A 21,205-nucleotide genomic window follows, 5' to 3' on the forward strand; every position below is an offset into this window, starting at 1 on the left:
TCACCACCTGGGACGGGGGCTTGCCTCCATCCATTCTTGCCGCATGATCAGCAATATCAGTGTCCAGAGTCCAATGTAATAAAGTTAGTTGAGCAGCTGAGCTGTGTTATGAGGTTCTTATTTATTTATTTTATTAATTATGTATGTAACCAATATCAGTTTTGAGGTTTTACTGTTATTCTGAATTAATTGGGAAATGTCTCTAACATTTCAAATGAGCTCAACTCCAGAAGGAAGAATATATAGGGCGGCACGGTGGCTGAGTGAGTAGCACTTTTGCAGCGCTGGGGTCCTGGGTTCAAATGCCACCCAGGTCAACATCTGCAAAGAGTTTGTATGTTCTCTCTGTGTTTGTGTGTCTTTCCCCCGGGTCCTCCGGTTTCCTCCCACACTCCAAAAACATACTGTTATGTTGTTTAGATTGTGAGCCCCATGGGGGCAGGGAACAGTTTGTCATGCTTTGTGCAGCGCTGCATAATCTGTGTGTGCTATATAAATAAAGAATTATTATTACATAGGCAACTTTAAATAAATGTCCAGCAGAGACCCCTGTTAAAAAAAATATCCAGCAGTGCCCCCCTTCATAGAAATGTCCAGCAGAATGTCATGATGAAGTAATAAACTTAGTACTCACCTCCAGTGCTCACCCACGACCCTCCACTTCTCCCCTCAGCTCCGGCTTCCCTGTAGTGCGGCCAGAGGCACGTCTCTGCTCGTTACCGCACCCACACACTATGATGCAGGTTGTCGCCACCAGATGACATCACGTGGTGTGTGCCTCTGCCCATACTTCTTGGAAGTCGGGGAGAAGACGAACAGGGGGAGAAGTGGACGCTTTGGGTGAGCGCCGGAGGTCAGCACTAATTTTTTTTTTACATACTCGGGTATAAGCCGAGAAGCACAAATATTGTGCTGAAAAATGTGGCTTATACTCGAGTATATATGGTAATTATGGATGTTGGTATTAGTGAAGTTAATTTTTCTAATCATCATTATTATTATTTTAGGTTGCTCATATTTACTAACTTAAGCTCTTTGCTCATTAGATGTGTCTTTTTGTTGGTTCGGCTAGAGAAGCGCACGCAGGAGATGTTCCACACATTGTCAAATGATCCGACTGTAGCATGTACAAAGGACTTAATACTCTCTGTGTGGCTTCACTAACTCTCTCCTGCAGTTCCAGATCATTGTCCCAAATGTCTTTTTCACAAGCATCGAGGTCTTTCAACATTGTTTTGTTCTGCTGGCACATTATAGGATTCTGGGTAGAGATGTAAGCTTATCTCTGCTGAATTCCTGGCGGCTCCCTTGATATTTGCGGCAGATAAGTTTCTACCTAAAAGAGTTAAGACTTAATTCTTTTATGTTCTGAATTGTATTACCGTAGTCTGTAAATTAGGGGGAAAAAACGTTCATGTATATTATTAGCATTTTCTCATAATGGTGAATTCACTTGTGGCATATTTGTTGCAGAAATTTGTGTTGTTACACTGTCTCCCCCTTCCCCTGCTCCCTCAGCAATTCCCCTCTGTAATGTAATCCCACTGCAGAAGAAGAAGTCTCAGTACATAGTGGAAGGGGGAAGTGCTCCTGCTCCAGTGTAACAGCCTGTGAAGCTATAGCACAAAGGGGCTCTGGTAACATCCCCAGTATAATCATTAGTATAATCTTAAAAGTTGATTTCAGAAGGAAAGAGGCACGGTGCCTGGATCTATGAATATGTGTCCTTGGTTTATCATGCTGGATTCTGATGGTAGATTTCCTCTAAGCAGATGGTTCATAATGTCCTACAAGGATTCCATGTATGATCATAAATGGGTCACACTTATAAAATATTATTATATTGTAAAAGCTTCATTACCTGGTCTGTGGGAAACCAGCACTTCCATCAGTCGATGACCTTCTTCTAGCACTGCATCTTTTAGTGCACAGTGACCATCCACACTCTGCTTAAAGTTCTAGAAGAGACAAGAGGAAGACTTTCCATATTATCCTGAAATCATAATATTGTAAAACATGTTGATTGTGGTAGCTTGTAATCATTTACATTAAATCAATGCTAATTCTGCTCAAAATGCCCATGGGTTTCTGTATATGCTTTGTTCTTTATAATATTGGTTCCCGTACTGTATCTATATAGTAAGCGTAATTAAATTTTTTAATTTATAGTTAATAAGCTTGGTTCTGGTATAGTATCTATGCAGTAAGTTTGTTTCTGGTACTGTATATACAAAAGAAGCTTACTTCTGGTGCTGTATCTACAAATAAAGCTTGCTTCAGGTGCTGTATCTACTTGGTAAGCTTGGTTCTGGATCTATGTACTAAGCATGTACTTAGTAATAAACCGACATATAATACTACAGTGTTATTTGTCCAGCATGAGAATACCATAAAACATTTAAAAAGAAAGAATTGCTGGCTTTTATTCTTTTCCCTTCCAAAAATAAGAAAACACATTGGGGGTCATTTACTAAGGGCCCGAATCGCACGATTCCGTCAGGTATCCCGGCGATTTCCGTTTTGCACCGAATTGCCCCAGGATTTTGGCACACGCAATCGGATTGTGGCGCATCGGCGCTGGCATGCACGCGATGGAAATGGGGGGCGTGGCCATCGGAAAACCCGACGGATTCGGAAAAACCGCCGTATTTTTTAAAAAAATGTGTCGCTCAACGCGCGCTTACCTGCACCCAGCAACAAATGGTGAACTCCAGTGAACTCCGACGGACTTCAGCGCAGCAGCGACACCTGGTGGACATTGGGCGCACTACCTTGGTGAATTGACGGAAGACCCGATTCCTCGATGGAGAACCCGCCGCTGGATCGCGAATGGACCGGGTAAGTAAATGTGCCCCACATTTATTACACCGCTTGCACCAGTTTTCTGTCTGACTTTGCACATAAAAGACCTGCAAACTGCTTGCATATGTATTTATAAAGTGTTTGCGCCAGTTTTGTGTCACGGCTACAAGGTGTCCTACAAAACAGAAAAAATGTGCACCTAAAGGGGCTGTTACTGCTTAGTCGGAGTTTGCGCCACATTTATTAGTGACGTGCACCACAATTCTGCAGCAATTCTGAACAAAGTGCACAAAAAATAATGTTGCACCCTTCCCGAGCAGCGCCGGGAGAACCAGATTAATGAAGAATGGGCACCACAATTCATGACTCTGCCGCACTCTCCACTCTCCAATAAAAGGCGGCACGGTGGCTGAGTGAGTAGCACTTCTGCCTTGCATCACTGGAGTCCTGGGTTCGAATCCCACCCAGGTCAACATCTGCAAAGAGTTTGTATGTTCTCTCCGTGTTTGCGTGGGTTTCCTCCAGGCACTCTGGTTTCCTCCCACAATCCAAAACATACTGTTAGGTTGTTAAGATTGTGAGCCCCATTGGGGACAGGGACCGATTTGACATGCTTTGTGCAGCACTGCGTAATCTGTGTGTGCTATACAAATAAAAGAATTATTATTATTAATAAATTTAAAATTTTATTTATCCTGGGGAGTGAATGGCATGAAAGAGTTTTCTCATGTCATCAAATGACAAGAAAAAGAGAAAAAACCCACAAAAATTTAAAAAATCGTGCTGCTCCATTCACATTACAAGGGACCCTGATTTTTGAGATTCTCTCAGCACAGTGATTACACTCATACAGGCCACAAAGGAGCATGATTTTTAAATATTACTATACAGTCAAAACAGATCTGATAACTAGTCTTGCACTTTTTGTTTTTCCTCTCACCAGGTGTGTATGAAGATACAATTGCAGGGCCTCTGTTTCGGGCTGAGGAGGGGTCCAGTTCTCAGTGGCTTCCATGGCATCTTGCAACCAGCGGATGAATTTATCAAGCTTGAATACAAAGCCCTAAGAATGAAAAAAATAACACCAATTATTTGGAATCAAACATAACAATTTACACACACACTGCAATAGTGCCATCTGCTGGTCTGCTTGGGGATCAGCTCGGCAAACTTTTGTACCAATACAAAAATCTAAGTTTTCCTGTACTAAGCTTTTTTCAGCTGTAAAAAATGTCCACATAGTAAAATAAACATACATCCTGAATAAAAAAACAAGAATAACACTTGTGGACAGTGCATGCAGGTTGTCCTTAAAGGGATTTTTCTGGGCCACATAATCACTAAGGATAAGCAGAACCACGGAAGTTAGGTACAATTTTGCAGTATCCAAACCATGAAATTTTGTTTGGGTTTAGGTTCTGATATCGAACCTCTAACCTTTAACACCTGCAAACTGTGCTGGAACCAATTGCTGGTGTAAATGCTGTGAATGCCCCTGGCAAAGCCGCTTGCTTGCTGTAATTTTGACAATGATCGTTGCTGCTCGATGACATCGATGGCGGGGGAGATGAGCCTAACCCCAACACATTGTGGATTCATATCCGGTCATCACTACTAATTTCACTACATCAGTAGTGAAATCAGTACTAATGTAATGCCCTATACCAGTGATGACAAAACAATTCAAGCAGTAACTTATTACTACCTGCTGTGTCACAGGTTTAAATTGTATAGGCACCTGAGGACACCAATACAGTATAAAGAAGGAGAAGAAGTTTGGATTATCATTGTAGCTTCCTTCTAGGGTCCTGGGCTGCAAGAGGCCTTGAGTCCTGTCTGGCAAACTCTACCCTGGGGTGATGGCAAGGGTGCCCATATAGGGGGCTCCGAGTGCCACCTCTGGCACCCGTGCCATAGGTTCACCACCACTGCCCTATACATAGCATAGGTAGAGATGAGCAAATCAAATGAGATGAAGTGGAATTCAAATGAATTCAATTTTGAAAAATTGATAGACTGGTAGGATCACCTTGGAGATCTTTCCAAGATAGGCTAGCACCATTCAGGTTTTCTGACAAGACTAGGAGGCTCTTAAAAAATAGTTGCCATCCTGGAGCCCTGACTGGTGGGACCAGGTACTCCCAATTCTGGACTTCCAAGAATAGAACCTTCCTGGCTACTTCTGGAGAACTTCTCTGTCTTACCAAAATTCTGCCAGGACCAGGGCGAGGTCATACCAGAAAGGGATCCTGGAGCCCTTTCCAATATGGCTTGGTGCCTTGCTGCTCCCGTACCACGCTGTGCGCCCATTGCCGTGTCTGGGGTACGTGCATACGCTGGATATACGTTGACCATATATACATCCACCATATATACGTCCCCCATACGTTTGTGTGAATGTAGCCTAAGGAATTGTAGGTAGATCCCATAAAACAGTGGTGGCGAACCTATGGCACGGGTGCTAGAGGTGGCACTCAGAGCCCTCTATATGGGCATCCCTGCCATCTCCCCATGGCAGGGTTCGCCAGACAGGACTCAAGACCTCTTGCAGTCCCAGGCAGCCCAGGACCCTAGAAAAAATATGTGGGCTTTGGTTGTAGTTTTGGCACTCAGTGTCTCAAAGGTTTGCCATCACTGCCATAAAAGATCTTTAGGAAAAACCTATAACCTATAAATTAGGAAAATGTTTGCATTGTTCCAATTTTTGTGACATTCTCATTTAAAATGCTAAAATTTGCTTGAGTAGCTCACCGGCCAATGGCAATTTGTATGGGGCACAGTACAGCTCTACCATTTCCTATGTCAGCCGAAAACATGGGGTTATTTGGCTGTAAAATTATCAGCAATAAATCTGAGGCCTTCCTCTTACTATGTGAAGGCAGAACAAAATCTTTTCAATCTGAACTTTGATTTTGACTGGCAATAAAAATATGTTGGAGGCAGCCATGCACCAAAAACAGAGTGTGCATATGAATAATATCCTTCAGCTAAAAGAGAATCTGTCCTCTGCTGTTTGGCTTTGTTGACTTTATTCTTAGAAACTTTAAGGAGTATTCCGGCAATATGAATGTCCGATACAATAACCCATAATGCTATAAATAAAGCATTATTAGTATAAGAAAACTAAACGTTATTAGTTACAAACTGGAGCTTAAATAGTTTGATTTTATGATTCACAAAATTTTATGGCCTCTCTAAAGTATGCAGAGTTATCAGCAAGATGGCCGCCACTGAAAACTACAAGTCCCATGATCCTTTAGTTCTCAGTAACTCCTCTGCCTTCTTATGCTCTGCTCCCAGTGATGATGTAACAGACTGTCCTGCTTTGTTAGTAATAGTAATGATGTGTAACTGCCAGCACTGCACATTACCTCACTGAAATGACGTCTCACCACAACACCGGCCATACTGGATGCACTGCAACCAGCTGACTGCAGCGTAACATAGTAATGATCACATGACCTGTCCAGGAGGGTGCAGGCCATGTGATGTGGTCATGTGACCAGAGGCCATCTTCTGTCCTGTGTCTGCTCCACGCAGATGAAATCAATGGATTGATTACAATCTATGTCACCAGCATTTTTCTGCTAAGGGGAGCAAAATTTTAAATAACAACTATTTAAAATTAGCTTATATTTTAAGGATCCATTTGTGTATGAATTATGCTGATTCCTGGAATTACCCTTTAAAGGGATTTTCTGGCATACAATAACCGTTGACATTTTATTCTAAGATGGTAAATTTGGGTTCCCTGTTCAGGATCCTCACCTATTGGCTAGAGATAACAAAGGTCAGCAATATCTTTGGAGACTTCCGTTACAAAGACAAAATATCTGTATTAAACGAACACAGTGTAATAATAATAATCTTCATTTATATAGCGCCATCATATTCCGTAGCGCTTTACCAATCATAGGGGACATATACAAATATAATACTAAATTACAGAGAACAAACAGTCATATGAAACAATAGGAGTGAGGACCTTGTCCGCAAGAGCTTACAGTCTATGAGGATGAGGGGGTGACACAAGAGCTTACAGTCTATAAGGATGAGGGGGTGACACAAGAGCTTACAGTCTATGAGTATGAGGGGGTGACACAAGAGCTTACAGTCTTTGAGGATGATGGGTGACACAAGAGCTTACAGTCTATGAGGATGAGAGGGTGACACAAGAGCTTACAGTCTATGAGGATGAGGGGGTGACACAAGAGCTTACAGTCTATGAGGATGAGACACAAGAGCTTACAGTCTATGAGGATGAGGGGGTGACACAAGAGCTTACAGTCTATGAGGATGAGGGGGTGACACAAGAGCTTACAGTCTATGAGGATGAGGGGGTGACACAAGAGCTTACAGTCTATGAGGATGAGGGGTGACACAAGGGCTTACAGTCTATGACAGTGGTGGCGAACCTATGGCACGGGTGCCAGAGGCGGCACTCAGAGCCCTTTCTGTGGGCACTCAGGCCATCTCCCCAGCACACCAGACAGGATTCAAAGAATCTTCCTGAAGTTCCAAGCAACTTAAAAGATGCTGCTTTCAGTGATATTTAGATACTTACTTTGCTATTTGGGACTGTAGGAAGAGGGAGAATGAGTAGACAGGGCCAAATTATCTTTGGAGAACCTCCTGCCGGCCTCACGATTTTCTCTGTGTACAGAGGGACACTGGAAGAAGCTAAAATGATGAAAATTTGCTGTTGCTGTCCTCAGGAGGCCAATATGATTGAATGTTGTTGAAAAGGGAGCAATAAATTACTGCTTTCATTTTTGTTTGGCACCTCACAATAAATGAGGGGGGTTTTGGGTTGCAGTTTGGGCACTCGGCCACTAGAAGGTTCGCCATCACTGGTCTATGAGGATGAGGGGGTGACACAAGAGCTTACAGTCTTTGAGGATGAGGGGTGACACAAGAGCTTACAGTCTGTGAGGTGTAATTTTTAAATCCCTCTGTGGGGGCACTGCAGAAAAACGAAACACTTACCATCTGGTTTTACCATAGATTACAGCTAATAACAGAAGGTCCCTGTAGTGGGATTATGTTTTATCTATCTATCGCCTTGAATCTCGAGGATATACCTCTTAAATTTATGGACTTGGTAAGAAGTAACTATCTAGGCTCATGTTCATATCTCATTTTCAACCCTTTGTTGTAAGAATACATTGGGCATAATTTAGACATATCCGTAGAATGGAAGGCTAGGTTTCATCCCACTGTATGCTTAAACAGTGTGATACGTCATCCTGTGCCTCCCCTCCCTTATATGGGCAGTTACATCATTGGGGAACTAACTGAGCATATGCTCAGTGGAGGTTTGGAATGGATGCAATACTGTTGCATCTGTCCCCCATAAGGTTTATCGCTTTCTCTGAAAGTATACATCGCTCAGTAGGAGAAAGCAGGATGGTAAGATATAGCTTGTATAATGGACTCCATGGTCTACCAATATAAGTCTATGGATACGTTTAGTGTATATGCCGAGGCAGAAAAAAATACACAATGTAATGGACATCTTCTCTCCAAGAGTTAACAGTGCTAAATGTGACCATACATATGTTACGATTAACGTAGACAAGACGAACAATTCTAGGCTTGTATAACTATCTAATATGTGTTGGATGCTCAACCAATGTTTACCTATTTGTGGCAAAGACACAAATAGGCATGTTGGGTTTTAAGCAACTACTAGAACTACTAGAACCCTCTGAAAACTACATAAAAAGTGTAACTTTTTTCCCGCTTGAGAAGACAAGGAGTCATGTGGGTGGGAAGGTTGTGAGGAATAGCTGTTGGCCAGCCGAGCTTGCATGTGTTTGCCGTGGTATGGAGCTGCTCTTTTCTATTGTTTGTATGCTTACCGTGTCAACACTAGATCCTACCACCAATCCTAAAATCAACATCTACTGTGGCCTTCACAAGAATCCTTGGTCAGAAAGAAATTCCTTGAAGATCCGTACAGTAATGATGGCCTGCTTCCTGATAAATATTAATCCAGTCACACAATTACTACCTGGTATTGTTTTGCATATGGAGTCAGGGCCTAGGTTGACAAAACGGGGCACATTAGTAATGTATGAGGTCGTTCTTATAGAGAGAACCTTCTGAATATGTTCTTGTTGTTTTTAAACAGCTCTGCTTCTCGGAGAATCCTGGAATAAATATTAGCGCGGTTGTGGGCAGTACAAAGCTAATTACCCGAGTGTTAGGAAACATTGCTAATATGCTCCCTCATGCACTTGATTGATTCCAAAAGCCGTCAGTAATAGTCCCTCAGATATTACTAAAAGCTCAACAAATTTGTTTTCCATGCGTGTCTGTAGTGGAAGCGAAATCAAATTCTGACCTGTTCTACCAGAAAACGAAGCCCAGCAAAGTAGTTTGAGGCAGGAAAAAAAACCTTACCATGATTTTTCAGATGGACACATGGGTCCTTGTTATCCTCCACAGGAGCTCCAGATGCATATATTATTGCATGTGAAATTGAATGGGGCACATTTACTTACCCGGTCCAGTCGCGATCCTGCGGCGCGTTGTCCGACGTAGATTCGGGTTCTGCCGGGATTCACTAAGGTCGTGCACCCGATATCCAGCAGGTGTCGCTGCTGCGCCGAGGTCCGCCAGAGTACACCTTCTTCCCGGTGCATGTAAATGCTGATCTTGTGACACAATTCTTATTTTAAATTCCGCGGTTTGTCCGAATCCATCAGGTTATCCGTCGGCCACGCCCCCGATTCCTGTCGCGGTACTGATGTGCCACAATCCAATCGCGTGCGCCAAAACCCGGGGAAATTCAGCTCAAAATGGCGCAAATCGGAAATATTCTGGAAAACCTGATGGAATCGCGACCGCAGGACCCGTAGTAAATGTGCCCCTATGTGTTGTATTTTGTCAAGGTTGAGGGCAATATCATTCAAGGATGTCAAAACGACAATATGTATGACTCGAAAGAGACATTGAAAGAAAAGCTCCTACTACTGAAATTGTCCGATAAGACATTAAATTTCTTACAAAATATTCAGTCTATCACATAATATACATAAAAGAGAGGAAAATTTAAGAAACACCTAGTGGAGACCTACTAGGCAATTCAACAGTGTGTGGCGGGATAGAATAATGCTCAGCTGGACTATGTGTGAGACAGGCACAACTACACCAAAAGCAAGATCATTGGTAGAGATGAGTGGTCCCAAACTTTAAGCTTCGGTGTGTCCCGCATAACCCAGACATATTGCTCCATGGTCAACAGTACGGCAAATCTATTCCCCCTGACTGCTAGCTATGGCTGTGATTGGTCAGGCATGTCCCACTGACCAATCACAGCTATGGCTAAAACTTATGGGCGTCAGATTGGCCAATCAGGCAGTATGTTCGGGTCGCCTGGGATGCAACCGAACCCCAAACTTAAAGTTTTGGTCCTCTCTTTTCTAATCATTGATCAAAGTGCCAGACCACTGGTTGATCTGCAGCTTCTGGGTTATAATCTTAGGAGACTTCCTTTGTACCTAGAGGTAAATCTTCCAAAAAGAAGCCAGAGTTGCCCTGTTTATAGTACTAGTCACATAAGGCATAATCCCCATGAATTTAATAAAACTGTTTGAACTACATACATTGTATAGTGTATGTTTAGCGTCTTGTACATAAAATAGGTCACATCTTCTCAATATTCACGAGATTTAAGATAAAAAAGTAAAATACAAGTACAACTGGATAAACTGGACACTTCAACTCTGTAAAGATGAGCACAGTTGTGGGCACTTCTCCTCTGGCCATTATGGTTGTCAAGTTGATTTTATGAATAAAATGCTTAGCTCCTCCTGCTCTATAACATGTTGCCTGCAGATAGGACACTATATACAATCTGCTCAGCTCCTACTGCTCTATAACATGCTGGCTGCAAATAGAACACTATGTACAATCTGCTCAGCTCCTACTGCTCTATAACATGCTGGCTGCAAATAGGACACTATGTACAATCTGCTCAGCTCCTACTGCTCTATAACATGCTGCCTGCAGATAGGACACTATGTACAATCTGCTCAGCTCCTCCTGCTTTATAACATGCTGCCTGCAAATATGACACTATGTACAATCTGCTCAGCTCCTCCTGCTCTATAACATGTTGCCTGCAGATAGGACACTATATACAATCTGCTCAGCTCCTACTGCTCTATAACATGCTGGCTGCAAATAGGACACTATGTACAATCTGCTCAGCTCCTACTGCTCTATAACATGCTGCCTGCAGATAGGACACTATGTACAATCTGCTCAGCTCATCCTGCTCTATAACATGCTGCCTGCAAACAGGACATTATGTACAATTAGCAAAGCTCCTCCTGCCCTATAACATGCTGCCTGCATAGGACATTGGGCAGATTTATCAAGCTGTCTAAAAGAAAGAATGTTCTTAGTTAACCAAATACAGCTGCCTTTAAAATATTCATGAGTACTGGTAAAATGAAAACTGAGCTGTAATTGGTTGGAACTAAGAACCTTCTTACTTTTAGACAGCTTGATAAATCTGCCCCATTGTGTACGATCTATCCAGCCCCTCCTGCTCTATAACAATGTTGTCTTCAAATAGGACACTACATAAAATCTATTCAACTTCTCCTGCTCTATAACATTCTGCCAGCAGATGGGACCTCAGCTCCTCCTGCTCTATAACATGCTACCTCCAGATAGGACAATTAGCTCTTCTACACTACATGCTGCCTTCAGATTTCTTTATATTTTAACTGGTTCACTTAGCTCGCTTTAATGGCACAAGCATAGTAGTATGTGACATGCATTACGATTGTACAATAGTAAATCCATTTTAGATCATATTAAATATTAAAGCATAGGAGATGAATCTATCTATAATATTCTGCTCAATCTGTCTTCAAAAAAGACGTAAAAGCCTCATTAAGAGCAAAAAAATGCTGGTTTAAGGAACCTGTGGCAGCACAAAGTCCTGTGTAAGCAGTAAGGATCCGCCAGGGTTTAATTACTGGTCTATATCATAGCACTAGTGGCTAGAAGAGGGAACCCGTACAGGGCTGGGTGATACCCAGAGGAGTGGAGATCTATGTGCCCCGTCTAATGAAGAAAAATACCGTATTTTTCGGATTATAAGGCGCACAAAAAATCCTTTGATTTTCTTAGAAATCAAAGGTGCGCCTTATAGTTTAGTGCGCCTTATATGTGAACCATATTAACAGACAACAGCTGCCTTGAACTGTGCACAGGTCTGCCACCTACTGGTCATTCATCCTTATAATCAGGTGCGCTTTACAATCCGGTGCGCCTTATATATGAACCTAGACGTTTTAGCAGGCATTTATTGATGGTGCGCCTTATACTCCGGTCCGAAAATTACTGTATATATACATCCATAGCATCAATCAACAACCTAAATAAGGAAAGAATATGCTCAGTAAAAATACTGAAAATATTCAGTATGGTGGATCTCTGGCAAGTATTAATCTACACACAGTGTAAAGAAGAATATTAGATTATATCTATTGCTCCTTAATGGGAATATATGGTTTGATAACATATTGAACAGTACAGGAGAGTTTAATGGTCACTACCTTTACATCAAACTTTGAAAAAATCTTTTGTATTATATCTTACAAGAGCCAAAAAAATATTAAAGGGAACCTGTCATCAGAAATTGACCTAATAAACCACTACCAGTATGTTGTCAAGCAGCTGTACAGCTTCCAGATGATGGGGCAGATTTACTTACCCGGCCCATTCGCGATCCAGCGGCGCGTTCTCTGCACAGGATTCGGGTCCGGCCGGGATTTATGGAGGTAGTTCCTCCGCCGTCCACCAGGTGGCGCTGCTGCGCTGAAAATCATCTCAACGCGCCGGAATGCACCACCTCGGACCAGGTGAAGGTAAGCGCTTCCCGAGCGACACTTTTTCGGTTTTTAAATGCGGCGGTTTTTCCGAATACGTCGGGTTTTCGTTCGGCCACGCCCCCCGATTTCCGTCGCGCGCATGCCGGCGCCGATGCGCCACAATCCGATCGCGTGCGCCAAAATCCCGTGGCAATTCAGGTACAATCGGCGCAAATCGGAAATATTCGGGTAACACGTCGGGAAAACGCGAATCGGGCCCTTAGTAAATGACCCCCGATGTGTCTTTCATGACCCAGTGTGATGGTATCATCCAGAAATATCAACTTTGAAGTGAGATGTAAACTGGTTGTATAAAGTCAATGAGAAGGAGATTTTCCCACTGAAGTCAAGCTCTCTCTTCCTCAGAAAACTCACAGCACTCTAACTGATGGTCCTGAATCCAGAGACATCACTAACCAGATCTCCTGATGTCCGATGCATCAATCACAGAGGAGGAGGCATCAGAGCTCCGCACCTTGACTTCAATGTTAAACTTTCCGCCTCCTTGACTTTATTCAACCAATTTACTTCTCACTTCAAAGCTGATTTTCTGGATGATGCCACCGCACTGGACCATGAAAGACACAACAACTAGAAGGTGTTACGCTGCTTCACAATATACTGGTAGTGTTTTATTAGGCCAATTACTGGTGACAGGTTCCCTTGAAAGCTTTCCCCAACTGTTCCCTTCTGATATTAAACATCCAGTCTTCATAAATCAAAATATCTCATGAATCTGACAGACAGAAGCAAAGGCTATTGGAGCCAAGTAGTAAGTGTCTATGTCAATATAGGTAAGTACTTCTCTACAATGTCAGTGATGACAAACCTTTTTAAATTTAAATAATATTATTTATTACAGTAATTTAAGCAGTAACATATTGCTCCCTGCTTTGTCACAGCTTTCAATCGTATTGGTGTCCTGAGGACACTAAAAAAGTAGAAAGAAGGAGGAGAATTCAGATTACTATAGCTCCTCTCCAGGGTTCCCTGAATAGGAGGTCCAATGATAATCCACTTTGTCATGTTACTCAGTTTAATTGCTTTTTTTGGTCCTATGACTCAGTGATGGTCAGTGTAAGAATCCAAAGTGTGGGCGGGGACTAGCTGAGCAGACACTTCATGATTCGTCTGAGCTATGAGATGCTGTGTGCTTAGAATGTGCTTAGATTATCAGGGTACAAGGTTTATATACACTTTTATTTAGCTCCGGGATTTTGGCGCACACGATCGGATTGTGGCGCATTGGCGCCGGCATGCACGCGACAGAAATCAGGGGGCGTGGCCGAGCGAAAACCCGACGGATTCAGAAAAACCACCGCATTTAAAAAAAGAAATGTGTTGCTTGGGACGCGCTTACCTTCACTTGGTCCGGCCCGGTGAACTCCAGCGTGCTCAGATGCTTTTCAGCGGAGGAACTACCTTGATGAATCCCGGACGGACCCGAATCCAGCGCAGAGAACGCGCCCCTGGATCGCGAACGGACCTGGTAAGTAAATCTGCCCCAATGACACACTCAGCTCTGCTGCCTCACCTAATCAAAAGACACACAGCACTGCTATGACCCCCTCCCCTTACATGCAGAGCTAATCTTGTTTGTAGAGCTTCTGATATCAGTGTAGAAGCAAATGCTGATGATGAACCATGAAGTGTCTGTGTCTGTAGTGCAGGTCTGTCCTACCCCTCTCCTTTCTCCTGCAATGCAAGAGAAGCTAAAACAATCTGCTGACCATAGACAGAAGATTTACGGTCGTATCCAGGGACAACCAAAATTGTAAACATCAGGACTGATAGAGACAGGTTGGTGAAATGCTGTATTTTTGTTAATAACAGTGAATTAGAGAATGTGTTGTTTTGTTATCCTGAGTATATTTAAGAATCTTGTCTCTGTGGCTATACCCTTTGGCTATTGACTTTATACACCTATGAGTTGAGTGTACCTGATGCCGGCACCCCAATTGGGACTGTGATTCCTGATGGTCATTGTGCTTTTTCACAGTTTGTATTTTTTGTGACATTACTGTGTGTATTATTTCTGTACTAGGCCAACTCTATGGGGCTTATTTACTAAGGGTCCGTGGTCGCACTTTGGTCGGTTTTCTGACGGCTGTGACAGGTATTTAACAGGGAATTGTCTCGCACGTGATCAAAGAAGAAAGTGAACCTGGGTGGGGAAGTGACACATGCAGGATATCAGGCGCAAAATATTAGAGAATCACAGCAGAGTGCATTATACACGGATAATGCACTTTCAGTGACTTCCTCCGGACGGAGGATGTGTATTATCCCTGTACCATGACATCAATGTGTGTAACCCTTGTATTGTGACTGTGTGTATGTGTATTATCCCTGTACCATGACATCAATGTGTGTGTTACCATTGTACTGTGACATTACTGTGTGTATGTATTATCCCTGTACATCCCTGTAACATCTCTGTGTGCTTTATTGTTATATTATAAAATGCACTTTATACATTATTTCTGGGCATTAGTGAGCCCCATTCTAAGCTGCATTTTGGCCTTATGCTTCTTGATACCCCCTTCTATTATTCTCTATTTCAGCAACATTTTCCACTATGAAAACACTGCAAAATGATGCAGAAATGTGGTTGCTTTTCACCCTTCTGAATTGCAGATTTCTGTGAAGCCCCCCCTCTTTGTAGATTTTAACCTTTGCATTGCAAAATTTTATGTCCATAGTTAAACCTGCGGCACATATCAGCACTTTCTGCAGCGAGTATTTCATGCAACGTTAGACTGCCCAAATAAAATAAAACCATGAACCACCGGGAGCACAGGCCCCTTTAACCTTAAACCAATATTCGCCGATAAATAAACACACAGAGACTTGTATTAACGTTAAACATATGTGGGTTGACATGAGGGTCGGCCACAGCTTTATCATACCTCCCAACCGTCCCGTTTTGGGCGGGACAGTCCCGTTTTTTAACCCTTGTCCCGCCTGCACGGATCGTTAAGTGAAAGTCCCGTTTTTTTTGCGTTTTCACGGATTTTTCCGTCTTGTCCCGCCCCCGAGTCCCGCCCCCGAGTCCCGCCCCCGTCCTGCTCAGGATACAGAGAAGCCAGGGGGCGGGGTGCAGCGTCCTCCTCCTCTCCAGCTCCCGGCTGTCTGCTGCAGAGCCGGCACCTCCCCCATCCCCTCCCCTGGGAGGCAGAGCCCTCCCTGTCCTCAAGCTGCCACTTGCAGGCACATGGATGGATGGATGGATGGAGCAGTGCAGAGTGTCCTATTCTCTGCACTGCCCCTGCACAGCAGCCCCAGGGGATCAGCCTCCGTGCAGGCAGGAACTCTCCAGCTCTGCTACATCAATAGCTCCCTGCCCCCACCTCCTCCTGCTCTTCACTGAAGTTCGTCTGATGAAGCAGAGCCGAGTGTGTGCAGCTGCTGCAGTGTGATAACAGGTACTCTACAGGGACTGCAGGCAGCAGCTAAAGGGTTAAACACTTAACTTTCCTCCATAGACCCCCTGCCCCCATCCCTAACCCCCCCAGTGCCCTTCTATTCTGCTTTTATTGTACCATATACTTAATCCCTTAACCCCTTAAGGACGCAGGGTTTTTCCTCTCATTTCTCGCTCTCCAACTTCAAAAATTCATAACTTTTTCATGTTTCCGTGTACAGACCTGTGTGAGGGCTTATTTTGTGCGTAACAAATTTTACTTTCCCGTAATGTTATTTATTTTAACATGCCGTGTACTGCGAAGCTGCAAAAAATTCAAAATGTGGAAATTTTTTTTTAAAAAAACGCATGTGTCACGTTCTTGTGGGCTCAGTTTTTTCGACTTTGACTGTGCACTCAAAATAACACCTCAGCTTTATTCTTTGGTTCGGTGCGATCGCGGTGATACCGGATTTATAGGTTTTATTGTGTTTTAATACATTTTCAAAAATTAAACGAATGTGTGCAAAAAAAAATTTTGCCATCTTCTGACGCTAATAACTTTTTCATACTTTGGCGCACGGAGATGTGTGAGGTGTCATTGTTGGTGAAATGAGCCGACGTTTTCATTGCTACCATTTTGAGGTCTGTGCGACATTTTGATCATTTTTAATTTCATTTTTTATGTGATGTAAAAAGGTGTAAAAGTCGCATTTCGGACATTTGGGCGCCATTTCCCGCCTCGGAGGTCACCGCCGCCCGTAACCGTTTTTATATTTTGATAGATCGGGCATTTTGGGACGCGGCGATACCTAATATGTTTGTGATTTTTACTGTTTATTATGTTTTATATCAGTTCTAGGGAAAGGGGGGTGATTAGAATTTTTAATATTTTATAAATTTTTTTTATTTTTAAAACTTTTTTTTTCTTTTTTATTTCCACTATTTCTTAGACCCTCTAGGGTACATTAACCCTAGATGGTCAGATCGCTCCTACCGTATACAGCAATACTTCTGGCTCATTGTAACGAATCTGCAGAAGCCATGTAGCCTCATGTCAAAAGAAGACCCGAGGCTACCACGGCAAACGATCGCCGCCCCCCGATGACGTTCGGGGGCACAGCGATTCTAAAAAAGACTTTGCCGGCGACAATGACCGACCGCGGTTATTAGCGGTGGGGGTTTTCTGCAACATGCAAAACCCCCCACCTTGTATGAAGAGGACTCAGCCCGTGAGCCCTCTTCATACACTCCTTATACTCTCTGCGCCGTAGAGCTACAGCGCAGAGCGTTAAGGGGTTAAAGGGGTTTTCCCACAAATGCAAGTTAGGCCCTATCCATAGGACAGGGCTTAACCTGCTGATGTGTGGGGGTTTCAGTGATGTGACCCCCATAGATCATGAAAACGAGGGGTCTGTTGGGGTCCACATAAGGTCATCGCTCTGTGACAGTAATGGAGCAGAATGGTCATACACGGCCGTCTGCTCCATTACTCTGACGGAACGATTTTTGCGTTTCCATATTTCACTCCCCACTTTCAAAAATCAATAACTTTTTTATTTTTCCATGTACAGAGCTGTGTGCGGCCTGTTTCTGCGTAACAAATTATACTTCCTAGTGACAGTATTAAATATTCCAGGCCCTGTACTGGGAAGCGGGAAGGAAAATATCAAATGTGGTTTTTATGGCTTTCACTGCGCGCTCCATAGGACCCCTCCCCTTTACTGCGCTCCATAGGACCCCTCCCCTTTACTGCGCTCCATAGGACCCCTCCCCTTTACTGCGCTCCATAGGACCCCTCCCCTTTACTGCGACAACGAGCATGTCTCCCCCCCCCTAGACAACAAGCATTTCCCCCCCTAGACAACGAGCATTTCTCCCCCCCTGGACAACGAGCATGTGCCCCCCCCTAGACAACGAGCATGCCCCCCCCCAGACAACGAGCATTTCCCCCCCCCCTAGACAACGAGCATGGCTCCCCCCGACTCCTAGACAACGAGCATGTCCCCCCCCCTAGACAACGAGCATTTTCCCCCCCCCCTAGACAACGAGCATGTCTACCCCTGACCCCTAGACAACGAGCATGTCCTCCCCTGTGGCTGCGTGCCCTTTTTTGTGTGTTTGTGTTATTTTTGTCTTCCAGGACCGTGCCTGCTGTGGACTGCTTCGGATTCGAAGGATTACGTCGATGACCGACATTTCTAACAAATAAAATGGTCAACGAGGGTGTGTCTGCGTTTTTTGTTCAATAAAATTTTCTGAAAACGGTGTGATTATTTATTTTTTTGCGACACTCTTCATAGTTTGCCATAGTAGTGGTGCCGGCTAGGTGACGGTGCTCATTACTAAGGGCAGGCCTTAGTGTTTGCCTTAATTTTTTTGGCAAATTCACACTAACGCCCATACCATTACCCCGGTACCCACCGCCACCAGGGGTGCCGGGAAGAGCCGGGTACAAACCAGTACCTGACCGTCTATAGATGGTCAGGTAGTGGGGCGGCTGCAGGCTGTTATTGTTGCGCTGGGATAGCCCCCTAACAGTGGCCTATCCCAGCGCAGTAATGGCAGGCTGCTGCTGCTTTTTTGTATCAGGCTGATTTGAACAATAGGGGGCACCCCATGCCGTTTTTCACCCCATTTTTTTGTAAAAATGGGGGAAACAGCCTGGGAGCCCCCTTTAAAGGGGCCCCTATTTTTCAAATCAGCCAGATACAAAAAAGCAGCAGCAGCCTGCCATTACTGCGCTGGGATAGGCCACTGTTAGGGGGCTATTCCAGCGCAACAATAACAGCCTGCAGCCGCCCCACTACCTGACCATCTATAGACGGTCAGGTACTGGTTTGTACCCGGCTCTTCCCGGCACCCTTGGTGGCGGTGGGTACCGGGGTAATGGTATGGGCGTTAGTGTGAATTTGCCAAAAAAATTAAGGCAAACACTAAGGCCAGCCCTTAGTAATGAGCACCGTCACCTAGCCGGCACCACTACTATGGCAAACTATGAAGAGTGTCGCAAAAAAATAAATAATCACACCGTTTTCAGAAAATTTTATTTGACAAAAAACGCAGACACACCCTCGTTGACCATTTTATTTGTTAGAAATGTCGGTCATCGACATAATCCTTTGAATCCGAAGCAGTCCACAGCAGGCACGGTCCTGGAAGACAAAAATAACACAAACACACAAAAAGGGCACGCAGCCACAGGGGAGGACATGCTCGTTGTCTAGGGGGGGGACATGCTCGTTGTCTAGGGGGGGACATGCTCGTTGTCTAGGGGGGGCATGCTCGTTGTCTAGGGGGGGCATGCTCGTTGTCTGGGGGGGACATGCTCGTTGTCTAGGGGGGGCATGCTCGTTGTCTGGGGGCGGACATGCCCGTTGTCTGGGGGGGACATGCTCGTTGTCTAGGGGGGGACATGCTCGTTGTCTAGGGGAGGACATGCTCGTTGTCTAGGGGAGGACATGCTCGTTGTCTGGGGGGGGGCATGCTCGTTGTCTAGGGGAGGACATGCTCGTTGTCTAGGAGGGCATGCTCGTTGTCTGGGGGGGGCATGTTCGTTGTCTAGGGGAGGACATGCTCGTTGTCTAGGAGGGCATGCTCGTTGTCTGGGGGGGGGACATGCTCGTTGTCTAGGGGGAGTGGAATATGCCCCCCAATTATATACATAAATATACATTGGTGCCAGTGGATGCGTTGAAGGTATGAGCAGTGACGTGGCCAGGGGGTGTGGTTAGGGGGCGTGGCTAGGGTGTGGCTTCTGTGGGTAAAAAAATTCGCCGCGCCGCGCTTCGCGCGCCGCCATTTTGGCCCTCTTTCTCCTCCACAAAAGTTGGGAGGTATGGCTTTATATATTATTATTATAATAAACATCTTGTATTTTTTTATATTATTTTTTTGTATTATTTAAAACATAACTTGACAGGTAACAAATTTAAACAAACCAAGAGCAACCAAACCCCTCCCACCTGTATGCCTGCCAGCCAATGGGCATGTAGGCCAAATAACCCAACTAACCGCCAGCTGTGACAAAAGCAAAGCCGAAAATACCGTAAACAAAGGGAGGGTGGGTGGGAAATGCAATCCAGAAAGAGGGTGAGTGACGTCTGCAGCCCCTATTTAAGCTATGCTCACTTCCTGTACCACTCACGACACAAGCCCGCCCCTAGTCACGTAGCCCCCACCTCCCTGGAATACGCAGGGAGACAGAAAGGAAAGGGAAAAACCACCTTAGTTAAAGAAGGGCCTATTCCTGTACTTAGAACCCCGCTAACTAAAAACCCCTTTGTGCAGTCATTAGCCCAACGGCTATACGCCTCCGGGCTTGCAAGTGTTCCACTAAGCTGTAAATGGAGCATATGCATGAACCATGACGATTACACTGTATGTGTCCACAGCATTAGGCTACATTCACACGGACGTATAAAAACGGCCATATACATACCGTTTTTTTAAGGGTTACATACAGCCACATTCATTTCAATGGACAATACGTCCAACCATTTATATTGCTGTTTTTGACACTGGAGTGTACGTACCGTATACTGGCCGTATAAAAATATAGAGCATGTCCTATTTTCTCCCGTATTTCAGTTCTGTATGCCCTAAAAGTCTATGGGCATGTATAAAATACGGGTTAAATACGTGCTGCATACGGATGAAAAACGTCACGTATATACGGGCTCATACGGCCCGTAAATACAGGACTGGAGAAGTCATACGGTCGTGTGAATGTAGCCATAGGTTGGAATTCCATGAGCAGTTTTGATCCAAAACAAGGGGTTGATTGAAAAGTATTAGTAAATATAAAGGGAGGGTTTAGGGCAGTGATGGCGAACCTTTTAGTGGCCGAGTGCCCAAACTGCAATCCAAAACCCGCCTTATTTAAAGAGAGGTGCCAACCAAAACCAACTTATTGCTCCTTGTTCTTCAACAACTTTTGATAATATTGGCCTCCTAAGGACCAGATGGAAAATTTGCATCATTTAATTCGGCCCTGTGTACTCCTTCTCTTCACTTTAATATATGACGGAAAGTAGCATCTTTTAAGTTGCTTGAGACTGCAGGAAGCAGTCCTGTGTCCTGTCTGGTGTGCTGGGTGGTGGCCTGG

The 21,205-nt window shown here is 44.3% G+C and overlaps 1 protein-coding gene across 1 annotated transcript in view; it reads right to left on the reverse strand.

Annotated features, from left to right (window-relative positions):
* The window catches only part of AKAP6 (A-kinase anchoring protein 6), a 167,136-nt gene that overhangs the window by 92,137 nt on the left and 53,794 nt on the right, over positions 1-21,205 (reverse strand). The window contains exons 5-6 of the mRNA XM_072115382.1: positions 3,743-3,865; positions 1,862-1,958 (exon numbers count right to left, since the gene is read on the reverse strand). Of these exons, the coding sequence (XP_071971483.1) occupies positions 1,862-1,958; positions 3,743-3,865 (220 nt within the window). The remainder of the gene's footprint in view (positions 1-1,861; positions 1,959-3,742; positions 3,866-21,205) is intronic.

Source organism: Engystomops pustulosus, chromosome 7 (genome assembly GCF_040894005.1).
Source record: "Engystomops pustulosus chromosome 7, aEngPut4.maternal, whole genome shotgun sequence".
In the NCBI taxonomy this organism is placed as follows: domain Eukaryota; kingdom Metazoa; phylum Chordata; class Amphibia; order Anura; family Leptodactylidae; genus Engystomops; species Engystomops pustulosus.